The 22,849-nt window shown below is 38.8% G+C and overlaps 1 protein-coding gene across 5 annotated transcripts in view; it reads left to right on the top strand.

The window, feature by feature from the left end:
* The window catches only part of LOC124115574 (zinc finger protein 608-like), a 28,670-nt gene extending 6,073 nt beyond the window's left edge, over positions 1–22,597 (top strand). For all 5 annotated transcript variants that reach the window (XM_046476620.2, XM_046476616.2, XM_046476619.2 and 2 more), the window contains exons 3-6: positions 264–420; positions 983–1,070; positions 7,503–11,026; positions 20,769–22,597. In XM_046476620.2, coding sequence (XP_046332576.1) covers positions 264–420; positions 983–1,070; positions 7,503–11,026; positions 20,769–20,836 — 3,837 coding nt within the window. In that variant the 3' untranslated portion in view covers positions 20,837–22,597. The remainder of the gene's footprint in view (positions 1–263; positions 421–982; positions 1,071–7,502; positions 11,027–20,768) is intronic.
* Positions 22,598–22,849: the final 252 nt, after the last annotated feature.

Below are 22,849 nucleotides of genomic sequence, written 5' to 3'. Positions count from 1 at the left end.
TTTAATATCTGTCAAATTGCTAAAAGTAGGAATTATGATCATGTCCAAGGACAACAAGGACCTTGGCTCTGTTCCACAAAGCAATCGTAGCTAAGATGATCGTAATTCACATTCTTTAGCATAGGCTTACGACAGTCGTAGCGCTACGATCCCTTTGTGGAACGAGGCCCTGATATCATGAGATTGCATGTGTAACATTTCACCTGTACACAACTCATGAGGAAACAACAAATCTCCAACATAAATGTAAATCTTTCTTTCAGGTTGAAACTGCATCTTCTCCCATGCAGACATCCTGCTCCGATGTGGGTGTAGAAACGTCCAATGTGGGCGTCGCCACAGATCCAGACTGCCTTGGTCCATGTGAGCCTGGGACTAGCATCACATTGGAGGGGCTTGTCTGGCATGAGACTGAAAATGGTCAGTTTTGTGTCTAAGTTAATAAACTAAGCATTTATTCCACTGTAAACATAGGATAGGATTTTTGCTATTCACGTGCATTTACATGGAGATTGAAGTATGTTAGGGTATCACTAAGATGTTTTTTAGGAAAGCCCTTGAAACATTAACAAAAATATTGCTAATCAGAACCATGTTTTGGGAAAAGGTCTTCAATTTGAAACAAATTCATCTGAGGGATTGTTTGAACAAGATGTTTACCAGCTATTGCTTTGAACTCTGCAGTAGAATGTTTGTGCAATTAATTTGATTGGCTGAAATTGCAGTGTTGTGTTCAGTGCTTCCAGTAGATTAAGAGGGTTATTAATCAGCCTTTACTATGGCAGAATAGTTAGATGGGAATAATGTATTAGTATGCACACTCATCCATGTGATGAAGCGACACTGGAGCCATTTGAGATCATGGATACAGCAATTTTTGAAATGGATAATACTTAAGAAATAAATATGTCGGTATAATGTATAAAGAACAATATTCAAGAGTTCAACACAGTGCCAATGATTTTTGAATGTTCGTTTTCAGGAGTGTTGGTTGTGAATGTCACATGGAGGGGAAAGACGTACGTTGGTACTCTGCTAGATGCCACACGATACGACTGGGCACCCCCAAGGTAAGACCACTTAAATTGTAACCAACTTACATTGATGAAGACCGGTGAGGATTCGTGGTAGAATAGGTCTTCAGCAACCCATGCTTGCCTTGATAGGCGACTATGCTTGTCGTAAGAGGTGACTGATGGGATTGGGTGGTCAGGTTCCCTGAGTTGGTTTATAATTGTATCCCAAATACATGGATCCATGCTCATGATATCAATCACTGGATTGTCTGGTCCAGACACGATTATTTACAGACCGCTTTCATATAGCTGGAATATCTCCAAGTGTGGCGTTAAGCAACAAACAAACAAACATTGATGAAACATGAACGAAAAAACTGGAGCAAAAATGTCATTCTAAAACATTCTGACATTATTGTAAAAAATAATCGATTTGCATGAAAACTAAAGACATCACTTTAAGAGGATATGATTGAGATGGAAGGTTCTAAATTGACTCCATGATCGTTTAGTACTTTGCTAAAAACAGCGATTTTCCCATTTGTTCTTTGTGTGGAATACTTCTTAAAGGTTAAGTGCTGAAGCGTATTTTGATAAAATGAATAATAAAAACCATTGAGGATTAAATGACAGTCATCAAGCCATTTTAGATCAAATTTGTGAGGTTAATGCTCGGATAGGAAGAATGTCGAGCCTCTTAAGTTAACCGAAGATTGATCAGACGATGAGAGCTGTCATATTCGTAATACGCCCTATTACTCATTGTCATGGAAAAAAACACCAGTCGACCAAGCAGACAAACTAACGCAGCCTTCACAGACCTACTTGGTATGAACAAAGACAATATTTTCACACTGACAAATTTAAGTGTTTTTGTTTGCTTTGACCAGGAAAAGACATGCTGTTAATAATTACTATGTGAGATAGTTACTGCATTCAGAAGGAGTTGTAGTGTCCTGGCATATAGATGTTTGTTAATGTAAGTAATACCTACTACTTGTATGTATGAGAGGTGATAGTTGACATGTGGTAGTAAAGAAGGTATTCCTAAGCACTACCGATGGTTCACAACTGTTTGCACAATTTAGCAGGGTATTAAAAGGACACTGATGGGAAGCTATACAATAGGTATTCACTCCATGATTGCATGAGTAGGTTGGCTGAAGACACAATTCTTTAACTAGGCTATGTGTCGCCTCGACGACTAGCCTATTTCATGGGATATTGAAGTAGTTCTCCTCCCATGGTTATCTCTCTGCCTGTGGGGTCAGACATTTATCTTGCTTGTGAAGCATGGGGAATTGTTTGGGCATTGAAAGTATCAGTTAGACATCAATCATGCAGAAACTTCCTATGGAGACAAAGCATTTGATCTGGATGGCCTGTAGTTCATATGAAAGACGGTAGACCGTACACAAAGCTCTGGATCTCATTTACATTCAAATAAAATGAAACGTAGAAACGAAAAAATATGAATGTCAAACATTTTTAATCCTTTTTGTATCAACAGTTCCATGAAGTCATTAATCTTGTTACGCGGCTAGATCCATTCACGTGTATATTTATAACTCATTTTAGAAAACTCACTTAGAAGCTGTTTTCCTTGCAACAGACTAAGATTGTGATGTTATCTTTCTCAGTTTTTTATCACACAGTATGCCATTCATCCAAGTATTTTACAATCTATTTGTCATCACTATCTTGAAATATGTGGTAAGGGCTTGTTTTAACCTGTCTCATGTTTCATAGCTTCATAAACTGTAATGACTTTCTACCGTAGCCATTCATTCTCCAAGTTCAGATGCATGCGGTAAATATTTATCCAGGAATGATTGCCTCAACTGTGTTTGCTAGCCTCCACAAGCAATAGCGAGTATTACTGCCTCTATGCCTTCAGTGCTGAGTGAATCAATAATTTGTCCGAGCCGGCAATTATGTGAAAAGATTGATTTAGTTTTAACCAGGCAGGACCAAATGTTGCTATAGACGGCATAGAAAGACCAGCTGATAAGGTTACAAATGGACTCTGCAACAGTGAACTTTGTGTGTTGCTTTATCAGAAAACACTTTAATAAAAACATTAAAAAATCAAGGACATTTCACAGTTTGAAGAATACATTGCTGTATTAATTTTCACTGAGGATGACAATATTTTGGGGGGACATGATCTATTATTTTGTGGTCATGTTGTTTGTTTTTGTGTCCCAGAATTCGACCTACGACAAAAAGTTTGTTTCTTTCTACCGAGGAGTCAACAATGGATCGTGTTTTCACATCTTGAAAAACAACCAAAAAATTCAGTATTGAATTTTAGCATTTTTCTGTTGACGTGTAACTAGAAAAAACGAGAAACAACCAAACATATATTTGTTAAAAGATCAGGGCAAACTAGCATGTTGAGATGGGTAAGCAACTGATATAGAATCTTGGCAAAGATGGTGCCACTCAGTAAGTTGGCAAGGAATTCTTGGAGGAATAGAGTGCTGATTCCACATGGCGGCAGAATAGCTTTCTAAGCTAGCAGCTCCTACATATTATTCAGCATGTCCGAACAGAAACAAGCCTACTGGGTTCTCTCCATCACAAATCTCTAACAACAAATTACATTTTTTATGGTCCTAAATAACGATCCATGCTTTTAAAAATTCTTAAATACATTTCACATGCATCAAGAGTGTTTGATTAAAAACATGTAAAATACTGAGCAGGGAAAGATGGTGTTATCTTAGAGCTGGAGTATTTTGGTTGCCGATGAAGATGCCTTTAACAGATGTTGAGCTTTCAGAAGTAGTCTGAATGTCCCTGTATATTATAACAACATCGGTATAAGTGTCTTTTGGTGGGTTTTGAATACAGTCTGTCAAATAGATTAACCAAATATTGAAAAAAAACATTCCCAGGTTGTATGTTGAGGCCATCTGTAAATGGAAGTTCGCTCTTCAGTGATGCTGTCTGTGCTTGTAATTCACTAGGTGACCATCTGTTATCCCCATCGAGAGCCTCTAGAAATAAACTCGAGTGAAACTAAGACTAATTACTGTGATGTGATAGTTGTTTTACAAGAAATAATGTTTAAATACTGCTGGCAAATGCCTTGCGAGTGTTAATTGTACTTCACTGTGTAGCATTTCAAACATTTGTAACAAGTCTTATCACATGGTCCATCAGACTAAAGATTCCTTTCAATATTCAAATCAAATGTCAATCGTCTTTGTTGTATGAGACATGTCATTTGACATTACCAAAAGACATAAAATGTTAAATGGTAAGATTTACTTTGTTTTCTTATGAACCAAACTTGCATCGCCAATTGAAATCTTCTACCAAAATATGTTGGATTTAATCCAATATGGCTGCCAAAGTGCTAGATTTCCCAAGAAGATTGGAATTTTAATCCCATGGACACAACTAAATAATGGACTATGTTTGTACTTGATTTGCTTTATCCTGTTATCTGTATGGTATGGTTTATGTATTCAGTGCTGAGTTTCTTGCATTATAGATAAGCTTTCTTGTGATAATTCATTATTATAAGATAATGTCTCCAGATCAGCCATGTCGAACAACTTACATTCAGTTTAACCCAATTTTGTCTTGGAAACACCACAACAAACATTGATCAAGATTGAGTTATGAGGTTTTGTGGTGCTTTAATTTAAACCGATAGTGTTACTTTTATGAGATCACTTTTTCACAAATAGCTGAAGGTGAACGAGTGTGAACAAGTTCATCTAGCTATCATTCAGTTAGACTGCCATTTGCAGTCAGCCATGAACGTATTTTTGCTACAACTTCATGCATCAATTCATTTAAGAATGAACTTGGATAATAAATTATGGTTTAAAAAAACAACAAAATTACATACTTCTTTGATTCATTCAAAACTAAACAGTGACGAGTGAGTGAAGCCATGACAAGGCCAAAAAGAATATTCTAAAGAGTGGTGTGGATTTTATTATGGTGGAGTCAATCTTTTCGGTATAAATTAGAAATGTTTAAGTTTCCCTACTTAATCATGGATAATATGTTAACAGTTTCAGCACGGGGTGTCGAGGCAGTGAGACCCTGTAAGTGATTCATACCAGCAGACAATATCAGTGTGTTTTATTTCTTCCATAGGGGGCACGGGTGGCCCAATTGTCTGAGGCGCTGTGATTAGCTGTGTAGAGTTGCGTCCCTTGGGCACACCAGAAACCTATGATTGTGGGTTCGAATCCCGGTTCGCCCTGATTATGTTTCTAGGTTTGTCAGCTCCATACCCGTGCTCGTGGGTTTCACGTCTCAGACCTGCATCACTTCAGGCTTTCCTCCCACACTAAGCTGACCCGCTGCGATATAACTGGAATACTGTTAAAAGCGGCGTTAAACCCAACTCACTCACTCTTTCTTCCATAAGAGTTGAGAGATTAAAACTATCATAAAGGTTGATATTGCTTTGATGAATTTTGAATTCACCTTAAAATATGTAAACACCCCTTAATTCCGATTCTTAAAAGATCAGCCTAACATTTTTTGTCTGTATTCTGTTTAGAAGAAAACACTTTGTACTGACTTCAATATAAATACTGATTGAAAAAGGTTAGGGATCATCTGATTCTATCATATTGCTATTCCATCTGTCATGGTTTGACATAATATCTAGAGTAATGATTAAAAGAATCAGGTGGTCCTTAACTTTTTTTCAGTAGTATATGATTTCCTGTAAAAGAATAACACTCTTTTGCTTCAGCTGTATAAGTCAAATTAGATCTTATTTTTCACCCTCAGTTTGAGACATTATGGTAATTACTTCAAGGCTAGGTTTTCCAAAGAAAAATACAGATTTTAATGTAATCTATGTTTTTACAAGTATTCTCTTTCATCTTCCTCCTATTCTAGCTGTATAGTTTGGATTAATTTTAAATTTCTTCATCATCAGATAAAAAAAACCTCCTGCTATTTTTTTTTTTGCGAACCTAAGTGTATTTGAGTGGCAGAGCAAGAGATGAGCTAGCGCCCCCTGGCGAAGTTAGGAAGTGGCCGGATGATCAATTTCCTCCCTCGTCTGACGGCAACATATGCACACCATAAGCGCACATTCATTTAGATTACATATCCACAAGTTAATGTAACAGTCAAATGTTATCCTATTCCAAGATAACTTGGAGGCATAGCATTATCAACAAGCAGAGAGATTCGGCAAGTCTGCGTTTTGGAATGCACACTGTGGTGCAGCTGCAAGGTCACCTAACAACGCTTGGTGCACTCTCGCTGGCAGACATTGACGAAACACAGACTTGGTCTGTTTTAATCAGTTAAATAAAATATTATCAAATTATGTTTTTTCTGATCCAAATGAAATTTTATGTGATGTTAACAGGAACAGGATTATCTCCATAACTGTTACTGTTAGGTTTTAGTTGCAGTTAATAAATGGCAATGCAGATAAAATAAAAGTTGTATCGAAATAATAAGAGTCCATTGATGTAAATTGCATGCTCTTTCATAGTGTCAAACATTAATCCAATTTCAATGTTTAAGTACATCAATACTCGTTATTTGAAATAACAAAGATGTTTTTATTTGTGATAAACATGACTTAAAATTTCAGACTTTCAAAAGTTCCTTCATATTGAATTATGTTGGGTTAAATATAAAAAAAACATTGTTAAAAAAAGAGTCGGAAACATTTTACCTATAGTGAAAACCTTTGTGTGGTTTGTTTGACATATGTGAAATGTGTTCAACAAACCTGTGAAAACAAAAGCTGGGAGAAATGCTAGGCTGAATGGCTCCGATTTCTGGTGTGGAGAAGAGAGAAATGGCAAACATACTTTGATGATATTGTTACCTGATGCTGCATCAATACATCACAAGGAAAGCATCTTTTTCATTTTTCAATGGTTGTTGTTACTGGTTTTATGAGAATTTGAGTGGCGGAACAGATGGAATCATGACTATGAAATAACAGCTGAAATACACTTAGGAATTTTTATTCTGTTTTAAAGGATATATTCACTGTCAATGGTTCACACAGGATTGGTAATCAGTTTAAAATACTTACAAAGGCATTTTTGGAAGTTTAACATTGAAGAAAATGTGCAATTTGATTCTAATAGGTAAATAACACTTAAATAAATACTAGAAAGTTAGGGATAATTAGCTGTATGCAGTTCAGGCTTGCTAAGTAAGCATGGTTGGTTTTTGTTTAATCTTGGAAGCAGCTGGTGAGAATTGTTATTTGAGAGTCTTTGTGTAATCCTGATGCCCCAAGAACCTGCTGAAGTAAATCCATTAGGAATTCAATTTGATCAAAGTGTCTAGGATAGAACTTGACTCTCAGAGACTGGTTGACCATCAGATACCGTGAATCCCTACAAGCTGGTCTGGCTGCTAGTCCTTGGTTGTTGTGGTGTCTACTGAGCTATGGGAAATGTGTATCTTATCATGTTTGTCAACTTGTGAAAGTTTAACATGTGAGTCTTAATGTTTTATCTTATTTTTCAGATTTAACTGTGAATCACCTGTGAGTGACTTCGAGACACGGACACCTAAGGGTCGTGGAAAGAGGATACGAGGGGCTGCAGGTACTCCTGTTAACGAAAAAGCCAATTCCGAGGGAAGGAAGCTCCGAACAAAGACTCGTCGTGGCAGCAGTGCTAGTTTCCAGGCACCTCCAAGTCCTGCCCGATCTGATGTGTCCATTGGCGGGGTGAAGAGGAAAGGGAGGCCCCCAGAGTTGGACTTGTCCGACAATGCTAAAGTGAAACGGTGTCGTTCGAGTTCAAGAGGAACCCCTGGCACCGAGAGTCCATCTCCCGTGCTTATTGAGTGCCCTGAACCCAATTGTAATAAAAAATACAAACACATCAATGGACTACGGTATCACCAGACACATGCTCATCATAATCTTGGTGGAAACCAAGATGACGATGATGATGATGGCGAGGACACTGATGCCCCGACACCTCCTGTCACAAGGGCTGGTAAAAAGGGCAATGCAAGTGAAAGTGAGAAAAGCAAAGAAAAAGCTTCCAGTGATAAGGATAATGAAGATAACATTCCACTTAATGAAATAGCAGCAGCTTCCAGCAAAGCCAAGGCTGCGGCTGCTGCCGCCGCTGCAGCTTCAACTTCAGCTTCAACTTCAGCTTCAACTTCAGCTTCTAATCAGGAAAAGAACACTGCCAAGAGTGATAGCAATAAATCAGATAGTTCAAAATCTGAATCCACATCAGGGTCATCTAAAAAGAGAGAAACTTCCGTCACCTCAGCGGTGACACCTGTGACTTCATCCGCCAAAATTTCAGTGCCAACAACCCAGGTATATCAGATCTCTGGGGCTCCTATTGGATGTCTGGCAGGTGTTGCTGCCTCAGTGGTAACACAGGCTGTTTCAGTGACAACTACAGCCATAACAGCCAGCAGCCCTTCCCCAGCACCAATTCCAGTAGCCGTCACAGCCATGGCCACACAACCTCAGGCAGCAGAGCTTATCAAAACTGAAGCCTCAAAGGACAAAACTGATAAAACGAAAACAAAAAGTGCAACACGTCCAATTGTTCCAGCACCACCACCTCAAGTGATTGCTTTGTCAAGTAGTGGGACTGTCAGTCATTCCAATCTATCCCCAGTTTCCACACAGATGTCTCCTTCAATAAGGCCAATTCAGCCCAAGCCTACTATTATGGGTGACCTGTCAGGAATAAACCCTGCCCTGGCATCTCTCAGGCAGGACAGGAAACCCAGAAGAAGGGAGACCGAGAAGAAAGTAAAGAAAGAGAAAGATGGGAGTAATGGTAGTGCTCTTGTGAATAATAATAAACAATCTTCCAAAGAACAAGTGCTAAAAGATGATCAGTCAAATTGTAAGCGTCCAGCTGTGATAAAAACTGCTCTTGGTCCGTCCAGACCTGGGGAGACACCTCCTCGCAAAGACAATATTGTGCCAATCCATGAGACGCCAAAGACATCTCATGAGTCTCAGAGACCATCTCCCTCAGGGCCTTCTGTAATAGCAACTCAAGGACTTATGAAAGGTGTAGATCAGCAACAGGCAGCACGGCTGAATCAGCCACCCAACATGTTGAAGGTCAACTCTCCACTGAGGGTGACCACGCCTGATCATGATCGGAAAACTCCTGTGACAGAGGATGTCCAGAGTCCGGCTTATTCTGACATTTCTGATGCAAATGAGTCTGGCTCTCCTCAACAAAATGAGAGCCCATCTAAGAAAGATGAAGTTTCCATTAAGAAAGAAAAGGTTTCTACGCCACAAGGACCACAAGGTGATGGTAGTATGTCATCACATTATGGAATGTATTCATATTATGGACAGCAGTATATGATGCCCAATGTTGCAGGGTCTCATTTGTCTCCAAGTGCTCCTAAAACCCACATGGCTGGGCAGGAAGGTAGCTCAGGTAGTGAGGACAAGAAACAGACTGCTCTTCAAGAAGACAGGAAAGCTGGTGAAAAGAAACCAGATGATAAGGAGGATGTTAAAGTGAAACTTGAAGCTGGTGGTGCTAAACATGCTCCTCCGCAAATGCATCCAGACTATCAGAAGTACATGCAGCAAGTGTATGCTCAGCTTCATCATCTCCCTCACCATGCCCAGTATCAGTGTCTAGCAGCCTATGGGCTCATTGATCCTAACCAATATCACATGCACATGATGGCTCAGGACCCTCACGCCAGACAACAATATGAAAAGGCTGCAGCTGAGGAGAAGAGGCATCAGCAGGAACAGGGAATGAAGGACAGTGATGGCAATAAACAATCAGAAACCCGTCCATCATCCCAAGAACATGGCGCTCAGCCTACTGAGCATCCTGGGATGTCCAAACCACCTCAGCAGCCGCAGCCTGGTCACACATTGGGAGGTCCTCAAGGCATGCAGGTTGATAGGTTACAGGACATGAAAAAGGCCATCTCAGACAGGCCAACAGAGAGAGAAATTCGGGATCAGAATTTAAGAGAGAAACAGAATGAGAACCACCAGATCCTGAAGGAGAACATTGAACTGAAGTCTCAGATGGATCGTCCTCGTCATTTTGACATGCAGTATGACTTCCGCAACCAGGAGGAAATCCGAAGACAGCATATGTTTCAGCAACAGAAAATGTATGAACAACAAAAAAGGAAGATGGACCTGAGTAGTGAACCTCCTGAGCTTACGAGCACAGAGGCAGGAAACAAAAAACAGGCATTGGGCAGGCCGGAGGGGCCGAAGGGCATTGAACAGTTCAGGGATACAAAGAAAGAGGTGATCGATGGTAGGAAAAATGTTCATGGACATGATATGATGGGGAAAATGAGTACTGATGTGAAAATGATGGACGATAAGTCCAGAAATAGTGATAAACACAGAGGACCTTTAGATGTGTCTAAGACCAAACCCCCTCATTCTGTCTCCTCAAGTGTGAGTACATCATCTCCTTCTAACAATGCCCCTGCCTCCACAGCCCAAAATGCCTCTTACCAATCCTACCTCCAGTATCCTTACATGCAGTCTCCTGCCCATTATGGACACATGGGTTACGATCCCAACAACCCACTATACCGGGCTGTGAACCCTCAGGTCATGGGATACAGTGGTACCCCGTACCTCCACTCCCCTCAGCTGGGATACGCCAGAGTTGGGGGGCCTGGGGGTGGGGGGGAAGGGGACAAGGAAAAGTTGGATTCTAGTATAAACAAAAGTGGTAGTGCTGGAAACCCAGAATCCTTAGAAAGTGAAGGGAAAAGTGAGAGTGTTCCTCAAGGATCTCAATTCTACAGCAATGTGCATAAAATACATGAACTTGGTGAACGAGGACGACCAAGCCCTCATGGATCCTCCCCAGTTCCCCAAAAGCCTGGGACAGGGGAGTCTCCTGGAACGGCTCTACAGGTGCATCAGGGGGTGGGGGAGAAGGCACGGGATTACTCCAACTCCCCGCCCACCCAGCGCCATCTACACACGCACCATCACACTCACGTGGTCAGTGGATATGGGCCCGCTATGTACGAACCTATACCATATAATGGTAAGTGCTGACTTGACCGTCTTTACCTTGTTGCAGAAGAGGTGCAAGAGACTGAAATGAAAATGTTCCAAAAGTGTCAATGGACACATTAAGGAGTTTTTGTATTGTCCTCTTTTGCAAATATTGTCATTTCCAAATGTTAACTTAGTTATGAATGTTAGAATATATGAATGAAGGCCATGTAATTCCCCCCTGTGTCCAGTGCTACATAAGACAGTTGGCCCAGTATATTCACGAAATATCGACATACAAAGGACAAGATTTCTGTTCATCCTTTTTCAAGATAAATTAACATTGGGACCTCTTTGTTTGACCTGTATGAAGGTATGTTGCCTTTTCTTTGTTGGGTGTTTGAAAATACAACACATGTGATAAATACCTCCCTATGTGGGCTGTTGCCAAATGCTTTCATAAGCTGTGAAAACATTCTGATATATTTTATGGCATTAGAATACCCTGTGGATACTGTAAATAGTGTACAAAGCATTGAACAGAGGAGTCAGTGTCAAGTGCGAATAGTTTGAATGCATACCACAATCAAACAATGTAAATATCATTTCACACATACTAATAGCCTCATTGAATGCCATTTTCATTCAATCTGTCACATATAATGAAAAAAGTATGAAAGTGATTAATGACTTCGTCATTTTGAGTGATTTCCATATTGGTGATCAGAAACACTTCATTACTACCGTAATCCACCTAATTACCGCCATGCCCCTCATAATCTCCCCCCATTATCACAATAATATAACATGCGCTTATTCGGTCGATTACGGTATATCATGTGAAGTTTTTACTGAGGATATCATGTATGTTTTAAGGATGTTTTGACTGTATCAAAAATAAATTATTTTTCAAACAACTTTTTCATCACGGCCGTTATTTTTTACACCAAATTGGAGTCTTTGTTCAGCGTTATGTAATCAACACTGAACTTGAGCTATGCAGGTTTGGGGTCGGACTGGAAAAATATTGACAGAGGCTAGAGGATAATTTAAATTAGCTGAACGCTTAAACACAGGCCTGGTTGGGTGTTGTTTGAAGTTGAATTGTGGATGTAAACAGTCAGTTGTGAGAGGACTCGCCAATATTTAGAATCCGTAAACGATCTTCTTGCTACCTCACAGAGTTGTACATATTTAGTGAGGTAAATCTCACTTCTGCTACAGTTGATGGATTTATTGATCAGTTCCTTTGTGTTGAAATTTCAGGCAATTGACACTTTTGGGTTTTAGGAGTTGAAACGTTTAATTTGCATTCCATGGGAAGTGTGACATATTTCATGTTGACACAATTAGGTATTATATTCATGTTTGGTCAATTTGAACCTGATGGACTTTGTCAAGTATTTTCTCAGCTTGTAAATGTTAATTTGATCCAGGCTTTGAACTCTGAACCAGTTTTGGGCGGGACCATTTAAAATCTGTTGTCTCTCAATGGAGGAAAAATTAGCAATCTTTACATTTATTAAAAGCTCACTACTTGTCTTTGAAATCCAAATGCTTTCCTTAAAATGTCCTGAAATCAATTCATCTACTCAACTTGGCAGTCTAAGAGAGGCATTGAAAGCTCTTTGGACCAATTCAAACCATATTCATCCATCAACAAAGTGATTCATTAAATGTAGTTAACACTCAGAAGCCATCTTTTTCCTGAGCCCATAGAGAAAATTTTCCCATCTGCCTTCAATGTTCAACCTGACAAGTTTAGCGAAAGCCCTTTAGAAACCTGCAGCCTGCCACACTGATGGTCTGAAAGGGCTGTGCGTTTTAGAGGAAGGCTTGGATAGTTGGATGAATATAGTTGATCTATCATTGAGTCATAATTGCTATGGCGTGTCGCAGAGACATTTCAGCCTTGATTGACTGAGTTTTATCAGCCTTCTCTTTTCCACCTGGAAACGAGGGTTTGAAGTGTATTGTTGGGCGGTGTGGAAATGAACTGGTGACTGGGTGCAGTCTAGTGTTGTTTACATTAAAACTTAGAAAATTAGGCTAGTTTCCAATTGCCCAACCAACCTTAGTATTTGTATGGACAGTTATAAATGCTTCATGCTGTTTAGTGTATTGTTTGAAGCATTTATTTCCTTTTAAATGCAGTTTTTGTGAAAATGATGAACAAAATTTAAAGTACCAATTTTCGTTTTATTGCCTTTTCGGTGAGGATAATAGCATTCTTCTATTTCTTGATATCTCTGGGGCTGTCCTTAGTTTCCTCTCTCGCTCTGTATCCCAGCACAGTGTCAGGGAGACTAGTCATTGTTAGATAATTGTCAGAATTCTTTCATCCCATACATAGATAGAGTGTCTTATGGGTCATTGATGCCAGCACCATTACACAACCAAACCATGATAATATAGAAATAAGATCTTTTTTTCTGATCAATACAACGATTGATGTTAATGTACACTCACTGTATTTAGTGCAAGTTCTCAGATAATATAATATCTGTTGCATTAATATTCCATTTGTGAAAATATCCACATAACAACTGAAAAATAAACAATAAACTTACATGTACAAACATCTACACAAAGGAAAATGGAAATAACATGAGTTGTGAAAGCATGAATAATAAACAGTTGTACTGTGAGTAGCATGCAAATAAGGTTGCAAGATTAATGAGACTAAAAAATAATCATCGTGTAAGCAAAAATATATAATTTTCGTGGTAACATATTGTGCTGATTGAACGGTATTCCTGCAATTGCAGTGTTATGGAAGTAAATATACATTATTCATGAGCATGAATATTTTACAGCCAGCATTTTGTTGCCATCTCTTATCACAATAGAATTCCTAATACATTCCTCGGCTGAAACAGCCACCAATAAACATTTGCTTGACGATAATGGCAACAAAAATATAAAATTGCTGTAGTATGGTGAATTTATTGCACACAATTCATCTCAAGAGCAAGGCATCTCCTCAAATACGTTCATCATCATCCCAACCCATAAAAACAGCATTATTCCACATCTAACAGATTCTCCCCGAGAACACTGCAACAGCCCATCGATGTTTCTGATCAGAGAACATCTGCTTATCAAAAGGACAATTAAAAACTGATACTATTCACCATCTGATTAATTTGATCCCTATTATGAAAAAAGGTTGATGATTTCAACAGATGGGAAACCGCTGAGAAAAGAAACTTGTCAGTGGAGACCTGTGTACTTAATTTAGCTTTTTCTGCTGTAACATCCTAGCTTGATTTATTGAGTCAGTGCATGCTTCCCCCATCAGCCACTCAATCAATGCTAGCAATTGGAGAGTTGCCAGGGGAAGCTCCTCAAGCTGAAAGCATGCTAGTCCACTTCCTTCTCTGTTTTCGACTCCATAGATACTCACTGTCTGTACATAAAGCTACTTCCATGGCCAGGCACTTGCCACTGTAATCTTTTCATCAGGAATGTTTTGCTCTCCTGTTCTTGGAACATCAAGTCGTTAGCTTTAACATATTACGTTCTTTCCCAATCTCCCAGTTGATTGATCATGCAAATAGGATTACTGCTTTACCATGGCATCAATCTGAAAATTTTGCTTTCGGTAATAAATTTTAATTAAGACAAAGCTGGTGAAAATGAAATTAAATTCGGACAATTATTCAAGATTGAGTTGGAGGATTTTATTTGATTTGTGATCAATCCTGTTATGTCATCTGTAAGATGGTCCAATAAAAGGAACAGCTCTTCGCTTGCCAGCTATTTCCATGCCATTTACCTTCGACATACAGCTCAATGTTTATCACAGGGATACCAGCTAGCCTGTTTAGTCAGGACAAAGTAAAAGCTTGTCTCAATGATTCCAATCAATACAGCTGAGTCCCTGGGGAGATGAACCATTTGATGTTTGCAGTCACTAGGTGGTCAAGCCGAGCTGGCCAGTGGGCAGTAATTCCCTGGCAGTGAGCTCTCACTGTACTGACCTCCCCACATGGGGTCGCTTGATCTGGCTGAAGCTGTTGTCAATAATTGACAGAGCTAATCTCCCTGGCTGAGAGACGGAGTTGAAGTGGTCAGGCGAATCCGACTCCAGCAGGGATGGGATTGACCCGGGGGAAGAAGATGTTAGGGTGATGCCCTACAGCCTTGGGGTTGTGGAGAGGATGTGCACAGTGGATAGTTTTGAAGGGCAAATGTTTCATTTAGGCGTTGTAATTTGTATTTTGTTATCTTTGAATATTTAAACTCTTTTTGATAATATTTGTAGGGGAATATTTTATTTCTGAATATTGGGGTCGAATTTAAAAGAGGAAAAATTAAAGGTTTATTAATCAAAGTCATTTGTTGTTTTGAAGGACATAGATGTTTGTGAAGCATTTGTAGAATGGATGTAAAATGTTTTATCAATTTAATCTGAAAGCTAGTGTAAACAATACAATTCGAACATTGGACCACAATAATTGTTTAGATGTTTCAAGGTCGTTAAGTCATCCTGAAGGACATGTGTCAGTTAATATCAGACTTAAACTTAGGTAATTTTCCAGCAATATCATCGGCTATTTTACACTGAGATTCTTCTGTAAAGCAGGTTGAATAATGCCAGCATGGGTTGAGGAAGCAGTGAGGATATTAAGTTGAGCCGTGCAAGCTCGGCAGTAATTGACAAGCTAATCCTGGCTGGAGTAAATTATCACCAGGCTGAGTGAAACGCGAGAAGAACGCGAAAAGGAAAGGTTTCACTATACTGCCTCTCTTCAACTATATTTTTCCAAATTACTAGCACATGTCATACAAGAATATTTATCCTTCATCTCTTTCATGATCTGAGTTTTCCTTTGTTGAAAAATAGTTTTCTATTTTTATGAGAAAATGTGAGAAGTGAAAATGAATGGGAACGGTTAGTCATCTACAATCACTATTGTACAGCAAATACTTGCTATTCACATGAACATTATGGCAATGTTAATTGCCAGTGCAAGTTAATCACATGTCATTTGTCAGATTTCCAAATATACTGAACAAAACTAGTTAGGGATCATGAATATTTTTGGGAGTATTTTTTGTAGAGGACTGAGCATGCAATTTAAAAAAATATCATCCAAAGTAGTCATGCCTAACTGTTTTTGTTCAGTATATATTCTGTCCAAAATAGACTTTGTTAACCATGAAATCAAATATCAGGTTACAACATTCTACAATTTAATATATTTCATCATCTATCAAAATGTTGACATGAATGGTAATTAAACCACTGACAATTACACCTGATTGGTCATGTTAGCAAGGGCATTCAAAAGTTAATTTGCAAATTACCAATTTCTGAATAATTAAATACAGAGGTTTGCATCTCTACATGGTGAGCCCATTTAATTCGCACTTCAAAGACATTAAGTGAAGCTTTAGTGCAGTGGAGCTTGAAGTGATTGAATCTAGTATGACAAGGCAGTCACTTCACGCCTGGCCGATGGGCCCTCTGACCCATGTAGATTTGGTGTGCGAGGAATGTTTGGGAGTCCTCTAACAGGGCAGGGAGTTTGTAGCAACACTCTAGCTAGGAGGTGTTTGCTGAAGCTATTTGTGTTTGATGGAAGACCTCTAGTAATGTAGTTTTTCTACATCATTGGCCTGGCTGTTCTCCATCTTTAAAAATTTATGGTTCCTCTTTTGAACACGTTAAATTTTGCTACATGGATGCTAATTTGCTTGGTTCTAAATAATGAAATCTTTTGTTTGGTCCTGGGTGATAGATTAAGTTGTAATTGGATATTGATATTTGAATTTATCTCTTTGTAAATTCATGTGTACATTAATGAACATGATTTATTAAATGAAATTCATATTTTGGACAGTGCTGATATTTCATGTGCTTATGAGTTCCAAAGTGAGCCTGTATCAAATGCATATAATATGCATTAGCATGAGTTCAGTAAAGCTTAATGAATTCTTTATATCTTATGCCAAACTGGTTCAAATACAGACACAAAAGATCAGGTTGCCAAATGCCAATGAACAAACATTTAACATTAACACTGAAACTGCCTTTTTGAATCTCCATGTCCTTGCAAACAAGGAATAAAAATAACCTTCAGTGCTCGCTCCAAGCAATCAGTGATAAAAAAACCTCTACATTACCAATGAGCCAAATGGCTTCTAGAGACTGGCTTTAATGTTTATTCTCCAAGACAAGATGTAAATTAGAAATTCAGCTTTTTTGGACTACATATTGACTCCAGGGTTCTGCAGTAAAGACTAAAGCTGGAAGAAGCCTCACACAGATGGCTGATTCGAACCGGCAGCTGCTATAGCCTTTATTGTCAGCCAAGGACTTCCACCGCTGTTAGCTACATGTCTTGTCCCACCCAGCCTGGTCAATTGTTAACTCTCCTTCAGCCTAGCCTATTGATTGCCACTGAGAGCCTGCTAGTCAGATAAGATTGTGGTATTTATTATTAATAAGTGGCGCTATTAGCAGAACAGGGCTGATTAGGGTTTGTGTAGACAGTACCCGCTGCCGGTATCAACTTAATTGAAATTGTTCAGTGTGTTCAGCTTCCTGTTGAATTGGTGATGTGTATACCTTAGGTGTAGTCCTAAGTGTTGTTTGATTTTAAACCCAGTTAATCATTTGTTGAGCCAAACATGCCATTTAAACAAGGTTTTGTCAGGTCATGATGTCATCGTTAAACATCCAATTTAGTTCCGCACACAGGTTCTACTGTATATTTGACACCATTAGCATACGGGTTAAAAAATAAAGCATTTCTACACAGAAAATATTACAAATCACGAGAAAACGCTTTTTTTGTAATTAATAATTGACAGATAAGGTCTTAATCATCGGATGCAAATATGATTCAGTATCATGCCCAGAAGATTCATTTGATTATACTACCTCTGAATTCATCAAGTTCAAATATCCAACAAACATGAATTGGAGCACAAATTGAATTATCAACGCAAATAGACGCAGATGAAATGGGATGTGGTTTATTTGCTGTCTGTAATAACATACGTCCGGAAACCAAAGATGAAAGGAAAGGTCTTTGTTGCAGCCTTGATATTTGCCTCGAACAGCAATAATTATGTTTCACTTATGAGATAAATAAACTGAGGCCCTGGTCCTTTTCATCTGATGAGGAGAGAAACTGAAGAAATGCTGTAACAAGCTGGATATTATCACAACTAGATGCTCCGCCCATATTACATGTTGAAATGGTGGTAAGAGAGCTTATCAGGCAGTATATCCTGTCAGAAGGGCTGTGTGCAAGAGGGCAACTTATCATATCCATCTGATGTTCTCGTGTTACTCAAGCCTGCAGCACATGTCTGGGGCCTATTATTTCTAGAATAGGATATTCACTGGTTTAGACTTTGGAGTGCAGATTGAGAGCTGAAATGGACTGTTCATCCATGTGGTGTCTGGATGGGTACAGATAGAATAACAGTCTAGTCTCATTTTTGATAAACTGGAAGAAATGGTTTTCTAATCATGCCTTTGTTTCTGAATGTTTTGTCTGATCTATGCACCAGGGGCCATTTCCACAACATGATCCTGGTGCCAGCTCCCATACTTAAACATGGACTTTAAGTAGTGGGCTATAATAGCTTGGTGCATTTTGTGCTGGTTTTGTGTTCAGGGATCTGGAATTTTGAGTTGATTTGAGAGTTTGGAAGATTGTTGTGTACTGATAATATACCCTCTCTGCCCTCAGTTGGTGAATGATTGTTTTTTTCCATTCACATGGTAAATAGTGGTGAAAATAAGCTAATGGCTGATTTCAGGGTAAAGAAATTATGCTCTTTCTTTCAAAACAAAGGAATTGCCTTAAATGAAGAGAAATACTGCTTATTTATTGTATTATCATGATTTAGGGAAATATTCCTTTACATTTTCACACATTACAGCCAACTATCCTTTTCCACAATCTGGGTTGGATTACAGTATGTTCACCGTGTTTTCTTCATCCAGTTCACTATCCCTTGGCAACATAATTTGATAGTACTGTAAACCTGGGTTACATAATTCGAAAGCACAACACTTGCTTCACTGACACTCAACACCAGCCAGGCCAATGAGTGATGAGCGAGCTCCATGCACTGACACCAGGCCTAGTAGGCTGCAATGGAAGCAATCACAAGCTCCCCATCCCACCAACCAGTCCAGGGATCACATTTAAAATAAACACTTACCAAGTACATTCATTTGGCTGGCAGGTGCCCTGAGGCTCAACACCCACTTTCCTTTCAACTCCTATGTTCTCTGGCTTGTACAAACTAACGATTTGTTATGGGAAGACATTTTTATTTTGGGAGGGAAGTCAGGTTTCCAGTAGCGCTAGGTTGTTATTGTTAATGCTCAGGCCTCAACCTTCTACTGCATACTATTGCATATCACCATATTGCCTTCGCCATCAGCTTTACATTAAAAAACATACTTCCAAACATCGTCTGAATGATGAGTTAGCGTAGAGGATTTAAAACAGGCAGTTGTCGTATCCAAAGACACAGTTAATGTTTCATCAATCAGTAAACATGTTCTGTATGCGGAATGCTATGACGGGAGGATGGTTTTTGTATGCTCTTGTGTGAACAGAGCTGATGAATAAGTCACACACGAAGGCACTGTCAGTGTCGACTTATTGATTATTCTCTGCATGTGTTGTAATTTGGCTAACACCGAAGCAGACTTGATAGGACTGCATGTTTGTCAAGTTGGTAGAGTGTTAAATCAAGGAGACATTGATTGTAGACTGACATGTGTTAATTTGATCTTGGCAAGAGACGAATCCACCGCAATGGAGTAGGTGCTTTCACCAAGTGCTTTTTCCTCCATTGTCAAGGCCTTCTGGCTCAGTTGCCGGATTCCTGTCACTGTTCTGACCTAACACTTCCTGCTCAGTTTCAAGTAACCTGCCCAAGAAGGCAGAAATAATGATCAACTTTCCTCTTTAGGGCTTAGATTGTTATACAGTAAACTACGGTTATAACGAACTCAAAGGGACTACTAATTTTAGTTCGTTATAACCGTAATTCGTTATAAGCATATATACTATATACTACAGCAAATAGTCGGGACTAAAAAGTTAGTTCGTTATATCCGTCAGTTCGTTATAAGCGTGTTCGTTATAACCGTAGTTTACTGTATTCTTACCACTACTCAACATTAGCTATTGTAGGCTTTGTCTCTTTCAAAAATTCCATTTCTTTTCTAGGATTATATACTACTCAAAAGAAATTAAAGAACATCTGATTCTTTCATATTAATGTAGTTAATCTGTCCTGCCATGACAGATCAACTGAAGTAATATGAAAAAATCGGGTGTTCTTATACTTCTTTTTGGTGTGTACATTTATTCTTAATTTGTTATATGCTTTACCACACGATTTCATGTTAGAAACAAGCAATAGTACATGATTCTTTTTAAAAATAATTTAGGTATTGGTAGGATTGCTATCTTAATTGATTTTTTTCTACATGTAATATAATAAGGACAAGTGGCTATTGTGAGTTGGAGTCCACCTTTGTGTATTAATACTTCTATCAACTCATTATCCCAAACCAGAGAAGAAAGACTTTCAGTTTTTTAACTAAATATCAAATGAAACATAATTTTAATATCCCAGTTAACATTTGGTAATCAATACTGTCAGTGAACCTTGCACTTCTTTATCCGATTATTTTGAAATGCTTTCATGGCTTTTTTCAATCAGTTGAGGTAATAAATTGGAAATTAATTTTATTTTAGAATGAATGCTCAGCATTATTCTTAATTGTCTTCTTTTCATTACAGCTCCAATGTTGATGTCTCATTCAGCTGCTGCAACTGCCGCCATGCAGCATCCATACAACTCCAAATAAGGGCATGGAAAGATGTAAAAGTGAAACCTAACCTCCAAATATGGTTTGGTAGAATATAAAAGTGGAATTGAAAACATCACGAATTGACAAGATTGATGGATAATGGAGTACCATATTACCCTGTGGATAATCTACGCTGATGGATGTGTTGCATGCAAATTGTGGAATTTGATGGACCTACTTCTGACATGGAAAATGATCCCAGCATTAAGTGATAAGCTTATTTATTTGGATTCCATTAAAGTTTAAGAGATTGTTGAGCAAGTGGCAAATCAAGTTTGCTATGAAAATGATTGAATTTGATTTTGAATCGACCTGGTTTCATTGTGGATTGGTATTAAAGAGTGCTGTGTGGTCTGTAAACAAGATCCAGGGGCGAATATTGTGATAAAACATTACATTTGGTGCAGAAGGCGCAATGCCTGCAGAGAAACGCTTGAAGAATTGGCAGCTAGCCAATTCAAGTATATCATCCTTCTGGGGAGGAATAATATTTTATGTCCTAATTGACTTGTGCATAAATGTTTTATTACTGCCATAATCTAAATGGGCACATTTCAAATACTGTGCTGTGAAATTTAATCAGCCAGGGACTGTGGATGCTTAAACTTTGATCACACACTTAAACTGCAGGAGCAGTTTAAATAATTGAATATTGAATATTATACGTTGTGGAGACTTATCTCTATAACACTGTGAATAAATGATTAAAGGACTGGGATTACATACATATTGGACAAGAAATGACTGTAAACAATTCACAGGAACAAAACTTGTTTTTGACAAGCCCCGGACTATCAAGGATGGACTGAGTGTGCTCATATTGGGATGTTTGGACAATAATATATTGCCGGCGTCTCATATAGCGTATCCTCTACTGTGGGACATGTAACTCTATACACAGGGTGCCAGTTTGAAGGAGGAATGATATACCGGTTCGTCTGTCGTGGCCTGGGGAGCTGGTGGTATGACAGCCATTTTATCTTCCTTTCTGAAAGTGTGAGCTTACCCCGAGTAGGACTCCAAACAATGGGCCCTGGGCTATCTGTGAACTCTGTGTGGTTCTAATCACACATGTGTCCTGTTTCTCTAGAACTGTGTACATTTGTGTTCAGGAAAAACAAACAGCATTTTATTGTAACTCACAGTTCTATGGTGTTACCCGCACTCGTCCCTTGGAGAGGGGCTTCACAATGTGTTATCGGAGGCAGTGCTGTGCTAGAGACACGTGCTTGCTTTCATCATGATTTGTTTGAAGAATGCAAGGTGTAATGAAAACATCAATCGACTGACTAATGTCACTTATTTACCAGTGCATAACATCATGAAACATTTTTTCTTTCCAAGGGACCACCCCATACAGGCTTGTTTGAAATAACTTCAATATGGCCGTCACTATTTGTGGTGGTTGTGTTCGAGTGGATTTCTGTGGCAGCTCGTACTATTTGTTCCCTGGCAAGTAGAGCCAGTTTATATATCCTCATATAAGTCTATAGGCCATAGAGCTTTGCTGTAGTATGTACATCAGAAAAAAGAGACGTTTTATTTGTGTATTATTCTATTGTTTTTACATTTAGAACGTTTTGCCAGTGTGAATGGTGTGAGTGGGTGTGTATATATGTATGGCTGTTGTGAGCTAGGCACATTAATCATTAGTCAAGATTTCATCATTTTGCCACCCGTTGAGGGCCCCAGTGCCCATTAAGTTGCTTGAATGAGTTCTACATTGTTTGTATAATAAACAAACTTTATTGAGATCTACACACAGTGCATGTTGTTTTTATGAGGCTGCTCTTACAGTGACATTTCGCCACCTGGAAGGCCTTTAATTACCTTCCTCAAGCCAGGCTCCTCCAAAGACTCTGATAACCTAAGGATATCCAGTCTCTGCTCTGAAATAAATCCTTCACGAGTGTCAATCCTTTGAAAGTTAATTTATTTGCTTATTCAGTGCCACCAGATATTAACTTTGAAACGACAGGGTGATTTATCGAAGCTTTGGGGTAATATGGT

This window comes from Haliotis rufescens, unplaced genomic scaffold (assembly GCF_023055435.1).
Source record: "Haliotis rufescens isolate VD_foot unplaced genomic scaffold, xgHalRufe1.0.p SCAF_1, whole genome shotgun sequence".
NCBI lineage: Eukaryota > Metazoa > Mollusca > Gastropoda > Lepetellida > Haliotidae > Haliotis > Haliotis rufescens.
Note: the sequence above shows the minus strand (reverse complement) of the source record. Positions and strands in the feature narration are given on the sequence as shown.